The 16,938-nt window shown below is 39.8% G+C and overlaps 4 protein-coding genes across 5 annotated transcripts; all 4 read right to left on the reverse strand.

Moving 5' to 3' along the window:
- Nucleotides 1-542: 542 nt before the first annotated feature.
- On the reverse strand, nucleotides 543-2,761 carry LOC106752366 (nucleoside diphosphate-linked moiety X motif 19, mitochondrial). Of its 2 annotated transcripts, none has more exons than XM_014634025.1 (6): nucleotides 2,670-2,761; nucleotides 2,167-2,321; nucleotides 1,606-1,936; nucleotides 1,318-1,550; nucleotides 1,090-1,245; nucleotides 543-1,024 (listed from the first exon to the last, which is right to left on the reverse strand). In XM_014634025.1, the coding sequence occupies exons 2-6, from the start codon at nucleotides 2,248-2,250 to the stop codon at nucleotides 764-766; spliced, it is 1,065 nt and encodes a 354-aa protein (XP_014489511.1). In that variant the 5' UTR covers nucleotides 2,251-2,321; nucleotides 2,670-2,761; the 3' UTR covers nucleotides 543-763. The 2 variants fall into 2 exon arrangements, with proteins under 2 accessions (XP_014489511.1, XP_014489510.1); XM_014634024.1 differs by having other exon boundaries at nucleotides 2,167-2,318; nucleotides 2,670-2,759.
- On the reverse strand, nucleotides 2,471-3,272 carry LOC106752368 (succinate dehydrogenase assembly factor 3, mitochondrial). Its single transcript, XM_014634027.1, has 2 exons — nucleotides 2,892-3,272; nucleotides 2,471-2,791 (listed from the first exon to the last, which is right to left on the reverse strand). Exons 1-2 carry the CDS (start codon nucleotides 3,066-3,068, stop codon nucleotides 2,606-2,608), a joined length of 363 nt encoding a protein of 120 aa, XP_014489513.1. The 5' UTR covers nucleotides 3,069-3,272; the 3' UTR covers nucleotides 2,471-2,605.
- A 179-nt stretch (nucleotides 3,273-3,451) lies between these two features.
- Nucleotides 3,452-8,087, reverse strand: LOC106752367 (cysteine dioxygenase type 1). The gene is made up of 5 exons (XM_014634026.1): nucleotides 7,502-8,087; nucleotides 4,626-4,767; nucleotides 4,386-4,500; nucleotides 3,949-4,118; nucleotides 3,452-3,809 (listed from the first exon to the last, which is right to left on the reverse strand). The coding sequence occupies exons 1-5, from the start codon at nucleotides 7,720-7,722 to the stop codon at nucleotides 3,774-3,776; spliced, it is 684 nt and encodes a 227-aa protein (XP_014489512.1). The 5' UTR covers nucleotides 7,723-8,087; the 3' UTR covers nucleotides 3,452-3,773.
- Nucleotides 8,088-9,615: 1,528 nt separating this feature from the next.
- On the reverse strand, nucleotides 9,616-15,852 carry LOC106752277. Its single transcript, XM_014633854.1, has 4 exons — nucleotides 15,455-15,852; nucleotides 10,951-11,659; nucleotides 10,383-10,874; nucleotides 9,616-10,105 (listed from the first exon to the last, which is right to left on the reverse strand). The coding sequence occupies exons 1-4, from the start codon at nucleotides 15,465-15,467 to the stop codon at nucleotides 9,898-9,900; spliced, it is 1,422 nt and encodes a 473-aa protein (XP_014489340.1). The 5' UTR covers nucleotides 15,468-15,852; the 3' UTR covers nucleotides 9,616-9,897.
- Nucleotides 15,853-16,938: the final 1,086 nt, after the last annotated feature.

The following is a 16,938-nucleotide window of genomic DNA, read 5'->3' on the forward strand; positions in this document are numbered from 1 at the left end:
AAACTGCCCCGGGGCGGCGCTACCGTCGCACGACATATTTGATGCCGTTCACATGTGCTCTGTTCTACCACGTCACTATGACCGGTATTCATAGGCTGCGATTCACTCTTATGGCTTCTGCCCATAAGACGCGGCAACGCTTGCCGGAAATTCGCGCGATAGCCAATCAACACGCCGTTTTTCGGTAAGAGCTAAAAGTTTATTGGCTACCGCGCGGCAAGTGTTGCCGCATCCTGTGAGTAGAAGCCATTATAGCTCAATGTTGATTGGACCACATGTTGTGTCAAGGTTCATCTTCAGATGCTGTACGGCTCATTGGCTACAAAAATATCTGATGATGAACTTTTGGACGACCTATGATATAAAATCCGAATGGATTCGGATAGTGATTCGCGCAATTTTCCTGCGCTTTTGTAAAATGATACTAATGATACAGATTTTCGATAGAGAAAAATCATTTAAAAGGTCCAATTTAACGCACAATTGATTCAATATTTTTATTGAAAATATATACATGTTTCGAAATGGAAAATATCAAGTATATCTATAAATATTAAATTTCTCACAGTGTGCATATAAATTATCAATAACCGAGTAATATATCATTTAGAGATTTTGATAAAAGAACATTGAATAAAAATGTTGAAATCTTCTTTATTGACTCTTACGTTGTACTGTTTTCAATCCTTAAAAATCGCTGTATCAAAAACTAAGCTTACATCCTAGCTGTTTGAAGTCCCGGAATAATAATAGTAGGACAATGCTAGTACTTATGTTTTATTTGAGGTTCTCCAGGTTTCGGTGATATACGGCCATCTGTAATTTGTACATCATCAATGTGTAGTATTGTCATTCGTACATCGAGAAATTCGATTCTATTTTTCAGTGGTGTCATCTCTCTAAATTCATCCATGCTAATATTCGATTTATCGATTATCAGTCTACAGTTTGGATCAATTTTCTTCGGATACATCGTGTCTCCAGGTAGGACATGCACAAAGCCATCCTTTAGATTCACACGCACCTGAAATTATTGCGCAGACAATATAGCAACAGATATTTTTACAATAGCCCTCTGTGTTTACATACCGGTAAATAACATTGCACACCCACTTTACCACGTTGTACAGCATAATCTAGTATATGATCTATATCTCTAAATGTAGCGAACTTGGTAATTTCGTACTGTTGAGGTGGTGGCAATATGATATCTGTTGTAGACCAAATATTCTCTGGCGTCTCCCACTAAATAGCGATTTCTAGCGGTTAATTCTCACGGAGGATAGTGTTAGTGAAAATGATCGTAAAATGTCTCACTATTAGATCCTCTATCTCGGTAACATCGTACTCAGTATCAGGGGTTGATTGTACACAAGCCAGATAAAAGACTGTGTTGTAACGTTTCTCAAGATATGTAGGCGTTAACCAGTTGTTCCATTCGTGCAATGCCCACAAGTCAGGATAACAATCAAACTTTTTACAAAATGTTAGAAATTCTGAAGCATTGTTGTGGATTTTTTTCTGCCATGTTTGCAACTCCTCTTTAGGAACTGAAAATTATGCGTTAATTTATTAATGTTGTTGCAAATTAACCTGCGAACTTACCTGACAAATATTGGGCCTCAACGGAAGGTTCTTCGCCTCTTTGCTTGCATATCAGCACTCCGCACTCCTCAAAAGTCTCGCGAATAGCTGTGATACGCAGCGAAATATCCCTGAGTAGTTCGTTCTGTTGTGCTTTAAAGATCTGTGGTCGAACCGTAGTTTTTGGAGTCAGAGATGTAAAACTATCATTGTCGAAACCAAAGGAAGCAAAGAGCTCGTACCACTTGAGATCAGAGTCAACTGGATCAATATTACCTCCAGGAAAAACATATGACCCTGGCATGAAACTCGACTTTTGATGACGTTTTAGGCACAACATATTGTAGTTTTGCTGAAAGCATACTTGCTGTTAAACAAAGTCTGTTTGACACACATAGATCCATTCCATTTGATTATTAAACCAACAGTGTGTTGATAACTCTCAACATTAATAAGTTGATAACAATCGATTAATTAAGCATTTTTCGGAAAGATTATGAGTCTATTATTTATTTACTGACTAATAAGATGTAAATAATATCTTGATAATATAGCAGTAATACTGCTAGTTTATGCACTTACAACCGAAGACGACACAGGGCTCCTGTACTTTTGTCCATGACGCGCAATTAATATTAAACTTGCCGCATACCGCCAAGCTGCCATCTTTGGTATTTTTTTACGATAAAATAAACGTGGATATTCAATTATCGTCGTAATGGGAACTTGCTACTCTGCTAACGAATAATTCACTTGATTTTTTTTCCAACCATGTTAAATATCGTTAAATATACGTCGTCAGTAGATAAGACATCGAAAACAATCACATTGCATATGTTACGTTACATCTCATCATATAATACATACGAAATACATGTGCCAGGAATTAAGTAATAATCGAAACTTTATTATAACTGACTTTTCAACGATAAATTACATCTTTATTCGCAACGTACAATTCCTTAAGAGATTCTTAAGTACTATCGAATTATTAGATAAATGAAACAATGTAAACAATATGCTACGTTTTCTCGTTTGTATTATCTTCTGTCTTTCCTCCCGTTGCCGCGATCATCAATTCGTACAATTGGCACACTTGCTCGTCTCGCAATTTCTCGAGATCCTTCTCCTTTAAATATTTGCCGAGCTGTTTCGCCGTATGAGGACCCCTTAACCCAAGCTGTTCGGCAAGACAGACCGCGTAATCCTGCGAAATCGATTAATTATTGTGTGCCTCGCGAGTTACGTCGACTAATATGTAGAAACTCGCGTCAACCTAACCTAATCTCCCCCCCCCCCCTACTTACAGTCCATTCGTGGAGAAAAGTTATCGCTTCGCTCTCGACGCACTTTTTGTGTCTTCTAAACTCGTCACGAACGTAATTATCACCTAGAGATTGAATCTCGGCCGGTAAACCGCGATGTAACCTCAAGATCGTCTTGTACAACATCCTGACACGCCGCACGTGCGTCCGGGAAGCCATGACGTGATTTTACGTGCTAGTTGCACATGGCTTTTATAAGTCTCTGTTTATTTCATCAAATCGCTTGTTCTCGAGATCGCGTCGGGTTGTCATCATCATCACATATAATCCCGCATCCCGTTGCATTATCGCGCTTGTTTCGTAGTTCCATCTAGTACCGTATCGATTTTCGATGCGCGAGCGACTTCGCGCACCTTGCGAGATCTTCACGTAGAGAAAGCCGTATCGGCTACAAATATGAATCGTCTATTACTGAAAATACATACGTGCAAGATCGTGTATCATGTAAATTGCTTCTATTGTTAACCTAAGAAAGAAATGGAGAAGAGAAGATGAGAATTTTGAGACGATAATTACCAGCTTAAATGCAAAGTATTTTTTTTTCGTTCACGTGTCTTTTATTTTTATTCGATAACATGTGTTAGGACAACTTGTTTCTGTAAAGAAAGTGGTGTAGTAAAGGCAATGGTTAATTTTACACCAAAATATTCAACAGAATTTCTTATGTCTATGCACACAAATAAACTTAAGCACTTAAAAATAATTAACGATATACGCGTGCACGCGATATAACTAAATTTTCTCCGTTAATATTTATTTTTATCCACAGAAATATTGTCAATGCTTATTTGAAACGAATCATGTCCATACGGATGCGCTTAATCGAAATATTGCCAGTAAATGAGTGGTCCGTCCTTGCTGATGTTAATTATCTTCTGGAGTTCTGGCGTCTTGAATTTCCTATAATTAGATCGTATTAATACTTTTGTAATTGTTGTAATTTACCAAGCGTGACTCACAACACCAAATTAAATCGCACAATTGAGAATCACACACAGACGGGCAATTTTTGACCCTCTCGTATAGGTATTTTTCTTACCCGATTCCTTCTTTCACCGTACTTTGACCAAAATGTGACCTTGCACGCCGACTTTTGTCCAGTTTGCTTGTTAAACACGGAACATGTCGAAAACGGTGGCGAATACAAGTGCAAGGAAACGGCAGGATTGGTTGCGCTTGGATTTTCAACACGATGCAAACCCATGGAATCTCAAACAAAAAGAAACACTAACAGTTCATTTTAAGTATATATATGCGTGCAAAACGTATTATACTGACTGTATATGGATTGATCGTTAACATGTATAAATTCCATTAAAAATTAATTATCGCGCAGTAATTTAACATTTGTAAAAATCAATAACCGTGCGCGATGGCCGCATGTGAGTTATGAAAAAACGTTGTGAAGGTTGCTTATGTTTCAAATAAAATTAATACATTAAACATTTGAAAACTTGACGAAAAATATTTGGGTACCATTGATATAACAGATCTCGTTCGTATCGAGGGTATTCCTTTCAAGTTCTCTCAACTCCTCCGATGAATGCGTACCATGTTCTGTTTTGGATGTATCAGGCCACGCGTATCTCGTCTAACGGGTAAAAACAAACGTAATTTTATATCTTAATTATATGCGTGCGTATATATTGTACGACACCATCGAGTTATCAATAGTGACACAAATAGTTCCAAAAATGGAAATCATCATTTTTTCACCTCGCACAATTGTCCTTGGAGAATTTTCATCACACAATGTGCGTTGGCATGATCGTGTATGGCCGATCCATGCCCTTCGCCCCAACATAGTACCATGAGATTAAACCTACCATTTCCTTCGTCAACAAGGTTCCTCGTATACCTGCGCACAAAACATCACATGATTACACGTGACGGATTTCATCACTTTGAAAATATTCCTTATCGAAATATTCGTTCCATACATATTTAGAATTTCTCATTGAATTTTCTCACATTGTTGTTTAATGATTTTGGCTTGAAATCTTAATATGCGAATATTTTTAATAATCCATAGATCTCGAACACATCGCGATATCATGCGCACCAATCAACTTGCCGAATTTCGTATATATATACATATATATATCACGACACTTCTTTCATATCAATGTTTATATCCACCGACACAAATATTAATCGTGATGATAGCGTGTGTGTATATAACCGCGAACTATTTTAATTACGTATTAATTATTTGTTATTTACATGCGTACATAACATCGCGTGCACGTTAAATGAAGAACGCTGTGAAACAATCGATTGTTGCCTTTTGCGCGCAACATGTGTTTGAAATTATTATTATGAATTTACCTGTATTCAATTCATTATCTCCGAGAGAAAAACATTATTTGTACGTTGTATTAATATATAAGTTGACCCGAATTTATGTATTGATGGTTTTCAATTTCCGTATATGCGAAGCAAATCGAAAGTTTCCGAACGCTTTACGAACCGGGAATATTATATTGCGTCGATATAGATATAAATTTTCTAGCTTCGACTACATCGATGCATACGGAGGAGGGAGACGTGCAAAGTGGAAAGTGTGTAACCAACTATTCATGAGTCGATCGTTCTTGTGTGTTCAGATTCTTCAATTTTTTAGTCTCTATGAAAAGCTACGAATCACAAATCCATAAGCGATATTCTGTTGAAATTTATCCTTCTAAAAATGATTTCGTTGCGAAATAATTTTGGCAAAAGGAATATTTATTATGCTCTACTTTGTGTTGACATATACACGGCAAAACCGGTAAAACGCTCGCAACAGTTTCCGTACTTTCCCGTGTCACGTCGATCTCGGCTACTGCGTATTCTAATCCCACCTGTATCCAAGGTGCTCGTTATCTCGCAAACTCGTTAACTCATTTTCATTTCTCATTTACGGTCGCTCGCCTAATCGGTCGAAAGAATTTGTCATACAATCGATGACTACGCAACGTCGCCGACAAGCACGCGACAAACACGGTTCTTCTCAAAGACTGTTATTTCCGCTAGTTTTATATAATTTTATTTTTCAAAGAACTTGCGACACAAAATCGTATATGCAAACGTTATTACGTAAACGTTACGTAAACGTTACTTAAACGTGTTAAGTATGAAAAATATCTGAGATGTGCGTCAAGAAGTATATTTTATTGAGAAACCGCTTTTTGTTGAGAGATTACAATACGTGCGGATGTCCCTTGAGTTAGGTAACAATAATAACTTAAAAGTATGTGCTTCAAGTAGATCGCTTCAAGTGATTTTTATTTATTTAAATACAATTCCGATAAATTTCTGCGATTAACCACATGGAACAGTTTGTTGTTAAAATGAGCAAGACAATATTCTCTCTCTCTCTCTCTCTTATATTTGAAATCTGGCAGAGTGGAGTATTATTGGCTCCAGTAATGTTGTTACAACATGTACATTGGTTTTTTTATCAGTACTGAAAGTAGCTAGGAATTGCAGTTGGCAATTCTGCCGATGAATCGATTAATTAAAATTTTGTATGAAAGTTACTCTGTATATATGAAAATACGAGTTAGATCGTGCGCGGTTCGTTGTAACGATAACATTGTTGGCGGTGCCTAATAATTCTAGAACTCTCTGTTCCTCTTATCGTGCGAATAAAGATACTTGGCGAGATCGTGCGTTAAACAAGCAATAAGTAAGTTCATCTTATGACTTGTAAGATTTGCGAACGAGAATAATGCCGCGGATATACGTAATTTTACTTTAGCCTGGAGCAGTTTAATCTACCGGCAGTGATTAATTATACTTACGAGATACTTACGAGATTAATTAATTACATGTAATTATCTTTCGAGCGCTCTAGAAAACAGCTCCATGAACCAGCTCTTATTTATAAACGAAATAATTATTTCTCGCGATTACATATATACACTCGGACTACATGTTACTACATATTGTCTGTAGACACATATTATTTGCATCAATCGTGTTGAGAAACGGAAAGAAAATTCAAGCCATGACCAAATTCAATTGCAACGATTTTCGTGTTTTTCACCGATCCACCATCCATATTAGGAACGTCACGGATCGTTTCGAAACAAGGTTACTAAAATCTGTTTACATTTACGCGAGACGAACGATTAGAAAGAGAGAGAGAGATGCCGCAACGGGGGCGAAAACAGATAACCCGGCCTGAACTTTGTCGTGTTAATTTCATTTTACGATTCCTAGTGGCGTGATGATGCGCATTCCACTTACGCTTATGAAAAATGCGTCATTCGCCGAAAATATTTATCCAGGCTTTAGTTTAGTAATGTGTCGGAGTACGTCGTTCCTCAAGTGACGACTACCGTTACATGTTATATCGAGTCATACAATAGTACCGTAATTGCGAGGTGCCGGTATTCAACTAGACGATAAATAGCCGAAATATATTACTGTATTCCTCGCGGAATAGCAGTATCTTGGCATCGACTGATCGAATGTACCAAAGAGCGTGTCGTGTCTAAGATATAATAGTCGAAATTGATTTTATGCGCATAATACATGCGTGCGTACGATGTATAGTATGGAAAATATTAGAGGCATGAAATATATTAGGTTAGACGTATGTGTACCTGTATCTATCAAACTTGCCGAATTTCTTCCAATCCACGGGATTGCTCTTGTAGCTCCTCATCAGATCTTGCACGTAATCAATATTCACGTGGTCCGTCTCGAAAGCTTCGTGTAGCGCATCGATGAGTTCCCGAAGGGTAGAAACTTCTCGATTCTCATGGAGAACCGGCGATTTTCCGACATAAGGTATATCGAGCAATCGATTGTTGGAAACGTCCATTTTTCCGCGACACTCTATTTACCCCACTGTTTTCGAATTTTTCGCGTTCACTAAATCACCGACGTAGGTGTGCAATGAGTTTCGAAAGGAATTTAGTTTAGCAGCAAAAAACGTACGCCGGGGAACGTTGAAACGTGGCTGACTCGTAGCCGTTTCGTGGTCGACTCTCGATTCGTCCCGTGAACCAACGAGAACCCACCTGTAGCGCCGGTACGAAGGTAAGGAAAAAAACTTACGCCCTTTCTCGCTGGATTTTGACCGTTAGTTTGACTAACCGCGAGAGATTGTATTAATCTCCGTATTCTATCTCGCTTAACTCTCTGTCTTTATCCGGCTACAGCTCGATCTAGTATGGAGTAGCCGCAGCGTCTTATATGTCGGTACGACGTGTCCCCTCCTCCCGGTCGACCGGGCAGCGAAGACGATATTTTCCAAATTTTCCATCTTGTCTTCTATCGCTCCTTCCCCTCCTCCCGTCATGTTCTCTCTCTCTCTCTCTCCCTCCCTCCCTCGCTCCCTCCCTCCCTCCCACTGTCTCCTTCCTTCCTTCCCTTCCTCACCCCTTTGTGCTTACTATAATATTTTATCATCGACATTACTTGTAAAAAGACGAATTTTTCTAACGCTCGATTTATCTCTTCCGAGTTACCTCCTTCATTCGTTTCGTGAACTGGAATGTTTACGAAACGTCGGAAACAAATCGATCGCAACCCAGAAGTCACACAAAGTGACAGTCGTCAAGTATTTCTCCGCAGCGCGGAAGCCTAAAGTATCACAAATTTCTAATGTTTGTTTTTCAATGATGAACCGATAGTACATTCTAAATAAAAACTAAACAAGTTCAACTTGCGGCTCATTAAAAAACATGCAAATAATATGCGACTTTTTCGGCTTTTCGTATGTTATGTAAAAATTACATTTTTAATATTATTTTTAATACACATACACAAACATAGTCAGCAGATTAAAGGTTGCAACACTTTGTCCACGATAAGTTTCTGCAACGCATCTCGTATCCAATGTAGAAAATCGTATCTTCTTCCCGAGCGTTACTAAAAACAAATTCTCCCATTACATGCGGAATGCGTGGCGAAATTCCTCGACAAAAAATATTGCATGCTTTTAATCTACCGGCTGCGCGCGCGCACGTGTGAGCGTGTAAAATAATTGACACACGATGGATGCTCCCACTTATGTCGAGTATTTAACGCAAGTGGAAAGAATGATTGAATATTGGACAAATGTGTCTTATATTCGTGCCATATTTGAGTTCCGATATTCATCAGCCGTTATCACATCATGTGACGATTACTGACGCGTTAATAATATGTTTTGAATTTCTCGATTCCTAAAAGTAATGAAATCTTTTGTGACGCACAAAATGTACAGAAATATATACGTACGTGCGTGTCCGAGTTTTTATCTCTTTATTTCCCGAAGAAAGATTAATATCGTATCAACATTAATATATCTCTTGCACATATCATACACGCAATTGACAAACATCTCGTATATTCGAGCGAGTATATTCTATATTTATATTTATCTCGAAAGAGAGAGAGTTCTCTCTTTACCGACCATTTCGATATTTCAGGGAGATATTGCGAGGAAAGTCGCAACCTTCCCAATTTGTTTTGTCAACTGTTTTACCGGGAATGTATATAAACGAATTAACAAAACGCTATTCATTGGCATAACACTCGGATTAAGAAAGCAAGCGATCGAGATAAAAAATGAATATACGTCGTTTTAGATTGTCTGGAATCTATTTAATCTATATCATAGGATTGATTCGACTAAATTAATAATTTACCTTTTTTCACCCACGGCGATAATATTTTCGTGTTCGCTCTTTGCCTCTCTCTCTCTCTCTCGCGTGTATAATTCGGTGAATCACCTGCGCGCAGCCTCCGTAACCAGGCTACCTCGCTAAGATGCAGCTGCAGAAAAGAATGCAATAAAACAGAAACAACAGGCAATACGAGGGCCTCGTGTACGAACCTCATTGATGAGATAAATAGCACGCCGTCGATATCTGTTGCTTAAAATTTGAAAAATCTTTATCGTTTCAACTAGATGTTGTTTATATCTTGAACGCATATATTTGATCGCGCGAAAAAACTTTATAATGAAAATTTATACGTACACACATCGCTAACAATTAGATCCTTGCATTCAAGGTGAGCTCTTGCAATAATAGCACTTTGCCAGTGGCCTCTCGTAGATAGCCATGCGGCTTTTCCCGCAGACCGACGAATCGCAAACACGACCGGTATGTCGAATCGGTATCAATGTTTCAACAATGCCTCCATCACGTTTGTCTCTTGACCCACCGCGACCGTCATTGGACGTTTTCCTTTTAGCTTCTCCCGCTTTGGTGCATCTACGCTTCGTAGTTGACGGTGTAAAAAATCCGCAAAGAAATTCAACAGGTATAATTATATTGATTACAGTGATGACATTGTGAAATGTTCGTCGAACAGATGGTAAAAATGTCTTAAGTTGATGAAAAAGAAATATATGTTTGAAAAATACAAAAAACATAGTTCGTACAGTTTGTCTCGACGGCTTTACTTTCCACTAGCTTTTCTCTTCCTTATCATCGAGACCGATCTCTCATCGTCGAGGAAAATCTTTGTTCCCGCGGTATATTTGCATACCTCACGTAACCCTCGACCCTCCTTCTTCCCTCATCCGAATTGACCTGCGAGCCACCGCAGGAATTCCTCCTGCATCGTGTGCAGCACACGGTCTCGCTCATCTTCCGTTGCAGTTCGTTCATCACATTCGAGAAGACGTCCAACCGCTGATAAGGTAGCTCTTCAAAGCGTTTCTCGTAACAATTGTCCGGCTCGTTTCTCGCGAAATATCGTCTGATTTCCCTCTTCGGCTTCCAACTGGTGACGCGAATCGTTCCACCTTTGTTCGCTCTTGCGCCAATATGTTCGCGAATTGCATGGTGGTCCTGAGAATCGCAGACATCCGATGGCAAGCCGCAGCTTGGACATTTGCCGATCGGTGCTGTACATGTGCACTCGCCTCGCGGATTGTCGCAATACAGACAAATCATCGGCTTCTTGCGACAACGCTCGTCTCTCTTTCGGCGATTAACGGCAATGCAACTCACCGGCAATGCTCCATTACTGTCTGGACTTTGCGTATGTGTTATTTTCATCTTAGCAAGCATCCGAATTGTGTGTACAGTGTAAAAAAAGCACTCTAACTTACCTATATCCGCACTTTCCGCATCCACCGGATCTTTCTCTGCGACAATGGGTCTTCTTACATTCCTCCCGTGCTCCCTCGCGACAATTGATGCAAACGCGCGATACACCATGAAATCTCAGTTCGTCAGTCTTGGAGCAACTCTTCAGATACTCGGTCGGCGCGCGCTCGTTTTCCGCATCCAGTTGTTTGTGCTTGCGAAAACAGTCCACGAGACTGAGGTCGTTGCACTTTGCGCGCTCGGTAACTAAGCGCAAACCACTCTGCGGCTCAAAGTGTATTTCGCGTTCACAAGAAATAGACTCTTCTTCCACTTTCTTCCTCGGGCACCGCACGTAGCGCACTGTTGTTTCACCTTTCGAGGCATCAACCGCATCTTCCGGTGTGTCACCCACATCTTGGACCGCGCTTACGATCGACTCCGTGATTTTGTCTGCCTCCATGACTTTTGATATAGAAATAGTCTCGTCCCGATCGACACGTTCGCTTCTGGTAATTTCATCGCTAATGGCTTTCCTCTCGGTCTCTCGAGGTTCCGTTGTTTTAATTGGTCGAAAATCCGATCTTTTCGCCGCAATGATGCGCAATAATTTAGACTTTGAAGATACTGTTTGATTTGTACTATCCACTTTCTCATTGGTGAGTGTAGTTACGTCTGTTACAAGTGCAGTCGGTTTTGGACTTTCGACGAACGCACCATTCCCAGCTGTTTCTGCGAACATAATCATGACACGATATATCGATGCAACGTCGAATCAGCCAATAACAGCTTAATATTTTTACATATATATACTACATTAAATATTTATCGACATTAAAATTAAAATGTCGCATCGTTATGCGAGCACATATATAGTTATAGTTGTACTTCTATTTGCACACACACACAATTATATATTCGCGTAATATGATTTAGCGTCGTACGTGCAAGATAAAATTTAACGCTGTGCGCGTAGGGGCTCTACGGTAATTAAATACCAAATTACAAATTAATTTAGAATTCACCGTGCTTGTTTGCAAGCAGAAGTCTCGGCGATCTACGCGCTCTTTCACCAATATCTCGTCGGTCTTTCTCGTCGTCGTTAATTCGATTCAACGGAACCCTCGTCATTTTCATCGAATCATCCCGCCTCGTTTCCTTTCCATCTTTAGATCGCCCTATGGCTTTACGGCGCCGAATTACATCTAACAATTTTTCCAGAGATCGATGTAGCAGCGTATTCTTCTTCTCTAACGGTTCTATTGTTTTCGAATTCTTATTGTCCTCTTCTTTTGACTTTTCCACTTTCTTCTCTTTCATCTCTTGTTTACTTTCAATTGACGTAAAATCTCCCTCAACAGGATTCCTCGGTACTGATTGAAAATGGCTCGGTCGAAGCAGAGGCATCTTTAATCGCGTCCTTAGATTTTTTTTTCGATCAACAAGATTCTTCACACTTGGGATTTCCATCGTATTGCTATTCGAGGAATAATCAGGCCGACCGCTAAGCTCGTTTGAAAACGTTGCGGAATCTCGATCTAATGGTTTCAAATCCCTGATTACGGGCCAAACAACCTTTTTCTTTTTATGTTCGACAAAATGATCGTGGACAATATTGTTATCCTCATCGGACTGTATCGTCGCTCTTTCAGCATTTAGCACGACATTCCCCTTCCGGTTGTTTAAATCGTTTGTGCTATCCTTTATCCTCTCTTTCGCGAGTTTATCTTTTGCATCTTTCGCGGTTGGTTTGCCCTCGTCTCGGTTGGCAAAGTCCAAGTCAATAATCTTACAAATTGTATCCTTTGGATCTTCGTTTGGGACTTTGGGCTTCTCTCGCAAACCGGCCGTTTTTTCTTCCGGAAGATCTTTCGGTTCTATCGTCTCGTGTATGATATCTCGTGAAAGCTCTTCAGAGAGCAACTTCTTACAGACTCTCGTTACTTTCAGAGGTTCTTGCGAATTTTCAAGCGTCGTCCCGCACATTCGAGCTTCCTCGAAACAAGTTGCTCCAACATTGTTAAGCGAGATCGCATTCCGCTCAGTCGACTCGCCGCAAATTACTCGGCATACATTTTCAGAGGGCTCGACGTTCGTCAACGTTTCGTCAACGTTTGTGCAGTAATCTTCTTCCTTCTCCTCCGCGATGCAGCTACAGGTGGACCATCGCAACTTTGGCTGCTGCTGTCTTCCGCTTCGACGTTCGATCGGTCGTTGCGGCAGCTCGTAGCTCAGTTTCTCCCAAGAGTTTTTACGATTTAGTACCCGAAACTTCTTATTTCGTATATAGTTGGAATCGTCTGCGAAACACGCGGTGCGATCCGTGTAAATCGATTTTAGTAACCATCCATCGATCGCGTCGCGCACACCGATACGTGTCGGCAGTTTATACGTTGTTCTTCCGCAAACACAGTCATTCCTGCGATCCTTCCGTTCGCTCGGTAATCTTACTTCCGAGGGATAAGACGACTGAAAATCGTCGCACGGGAATATAACAGAATCGTCCTGATTCGCGCTGCTACTGAAATTCGTATTTTCGCGACAACGAGCATCTTGAGTCGATGAGATCGTATCTTTGCATTCCCCTTGATCGCTAACTTGGGTGCCCACCTGACATCCATCATCCCTGTCGCTCGACTTCGTTCTATGGCAGATCTCAGGCCACGTTTCAATACTATCGCGGACGATGCTATCGTCGCTTCTCTCTCGCTTTTCTTGCTGGATGGAATTGGGCGGTTGCTGCGCTTGTATTTTCTTCCGTTTCTCTCGTATACCATTTATCAATTTACACGATGACGCGTTGCTGACACTGACGCGTCTCGAGTTGATACTTGCGTTGGAAGTTACGTCGATTTGAGCTCCCAATTTTTTCCTGTCCTATATATACACGCATGTGTAAAATGATCGATTGTGACTACGATTGTGACTTGCTGTCATATATTCATCGGTGTCATTGTATATATATATACAATAGAAAATAATAAATTTCTCTCGCGAGAAATGTGTGTGTCGTTTCTTGATATTTTACATTTAGCAGAGAAAGATAATCAACTTACCTGACTGTTGTCATTAGTCTCCGAGCAGATATATATGTTGACATTTCCGGTCATTCTACGATTGTCAGCGTTAACGCCGTTATTCGCCGAATTCGAGTACCTTTTATTCTTACTTTTCACAGACACAGACGGTGTCGTACGTTGGTGCGTTTCGACATATGGATCGCCATAGGCGAGTAAACTGTCACATTGGTGTGAAAAGTAACGCGTTCTTGTTGCGCCTCGATTGTCGCGAACATTGGACGGATTCTTGCAACATTGCTTCTCTTCTTCTTCCTCTTTCTCCCCCTCCTCCTCTACTCTAGATTGAAACTCGCGACTTTTCTCTTTGGACTCTTTCGAAGATGGAAAAGTCAATTTGTTTTTCTCCTGTTTCAAACAAATCTTTACTTGTCAACCCCGACTCGACTTCATAGCTACGTAATTTACGATTGATTGTAACGCTTTTAAATAAATTTAAGAGCTTTTTAACTTTCAAGTAATATTTTCCGGGATGTTACCATCTTTTTTCAGTTTGCTTTTAAATGCATCGTGGATGTTTGCATCTTAGTAAATACCATTGAGTAGTGTTTCGCGATACTTTGCATGGCTTCTTTAACAGAATTGTTAATCATCTCTGTTAACTTGGATGAACTGATCTTTTCGTTGACTCGGAGCAACTGATTTTTCGTCGTCTTTTCTATACTACATGTTTCTTTCGCCATCTTTCCCTTTCCAAGTGTTCCCAAAATACAGACATCGCTTGGCGTCTTCTCGCAACCACATTTATCTTCCTCTATCTTTACTTTTTGTCCCTTTGCGTTATTTTCTTTCTGCTTTTCTTCAACCATAGCTAAAGCAAAAGGTTTCAAAGTAATCAATCATCACACACAGTAACGATGGAAAAACGATAATCTTTACGAAAAGGAGGAAAAATATTGTGTAAAAATGGCAAGTCCAAAATTACGATTGAGAATCTTACGAACCAAACAGATCTTTGCTCTCGTCGGTTTTTGAACTAAGTTTCTGTGATGGAACAAATTCAACAGGCTAATCCCATTATCGTTTTTCATGATGTGAATCTTTTTTCAAATTTTATACGACTATCGATATTAAATTCGCGACGCACGTGTTCTCCTTGCATATCATATCTTTATAAATACTTGGCAATTTTAGCTACTTGGTTAACCTGCCATACTGGCAGCAAACGACGATATTTTACAATGACAGAATAAAACAAATTACTATTGCTAACGCGCTCTATGTATGTACATGCATATATATGTTTTCTTTTCGCAATCGATTGGTTACTTTCTCAACTATCGAGAAACGTTCGCCTGCTGAGTCACTGCTGCTGACCCGATAATAGTAAACGATGCAATTTAAAAAGAAGGAAAATAGTAGAACTGAATCTCTAAAACCTCGACTCGCATGCTTCATCTTTTCAATTAGAGACGTCATATCTGCAGAGATAACGGAAAAATTGTCCAACCTTTTTGCTGCATCGGTAAATCAATTTTCGCACGGCATCCTTGACTACGCCAATTTGCAGGTCCAGTGCACCAATCAATCTCTCGAATATCGGCATCGCAACGGTCGGCACCAACGATAACGAATCTGTTGTTTGCCTCTGAGCCGACCGTTGCGGTTGTTTTCACAGAGATACGTCAGCGAAACTGCATATTGCTCATTTGCGCGCATGTAATCATATGATATGAATTTTTTAAAATGCTGTTTATTCCGACAAATATTTAATATTCGTATACACTCACTTATATACACAGAGGCACATAGGAGAAAATGATTTTGCCGATTGCATATCTTATTATCTCTCTTTATTTCATAATATTTCAGTATGCAATTGTTATTTTACTACGTACAACATCTTACACGTCCCCTTGTTATACACCCTTTTTATCATGGAATAATATTATTTGCGCTTTCATCGGCCGAAGTTGAATCACCAGATCGATAATTCTCGCAAAAGTAACTAGAAAACGAAGCCGTTTCACTGAACGATTCGCCTTGAAATCTTTGTCCTTTCTGATAACTTGTATCGCATATTTCCTTGTACTGGTTATACGTTGGCTGAAGATAAATATTATAATATTAATTACATGTTAACAAACGGTGTGGAAAGGCGGAACGTAAAGAGTGATTCACTTTAACTTCTATACGTTAGTTGCCAATGTATCGGATTAATTCGGTATTCCGATATTTAAGTAATGATTATATAAAAGTATAATTTGCGCACATTTCTTTCAACTTGTGAATCAATCCCTGTTAAATTTCTCGCGAGTTCGTAATTGATTAAAAATTGATTCACCTCTAGCCTATTAACAACTTTATCAATCTTTGACATCGTTGTTGCAACTCTTCTACAACCTTCACTTTCGGAAGGAAATAATTGTTTCAAGTCTTTGCGCCGAGATAACGATATTAGAGGTCTTTCAGGAGCTTCCGTCATCTTGTCTCGAAATTCACGTAGTACATCCTTAAAAGTTTGCGTATCTTGATACGGGAGTGCATGGACACTAGCTCCCTCGGTTAACCTCATTGCAGAGACCTTGTGACAAAAAGTAAGGAAAGAGTCAAAAACGTATTGTCATTCACCTGTCGTTCAATCACGCACGCGGTCAATCCAAGAAGAGTCTATTAAAAAGATTTTATTAATTCTCAACGATCGTTCATCTTTTAGATAATATGATAGCAAAAAAATGCCTTACCAAAGTATCGCTGGTTGTTCGATCTCTCGATTCGGCGCTAAACCGAGGAGAGGTATCTCGAAGAACGCTCAGAGCTGTCCACCTTCTAGCCTCACGTTCTCGAATCAATTTCATTCTGTCATGCTCCTTCAGCTCTTCCATTAACTCTGGCCTTTGATACGCAGGTAGATATTTCTTCAGCATAGGTATTTCCGGTCTCTTCCGAGCAGCCGTGTCATATTTTCTCCTTCCTGTTTGCCGCAACTTCCTC

The sequence above is a fragment of the Dinoponera quadriceps genome, unplaced genomic scaffold, assembly GCF_001313825.1.
Source record: "Dinoponera quadriceps isolate SergipeBrazil2010 unplaced genomic scaffold, ASM131382v1 scaffold248, whole genome shotgun sequence".
Lineage (NCBI taxonomy): Eukaryota > Metazoa > Arthropoda > Insecta > Hymenoptera > Formicidae > Dinoponera > Dinoponera quadriceps.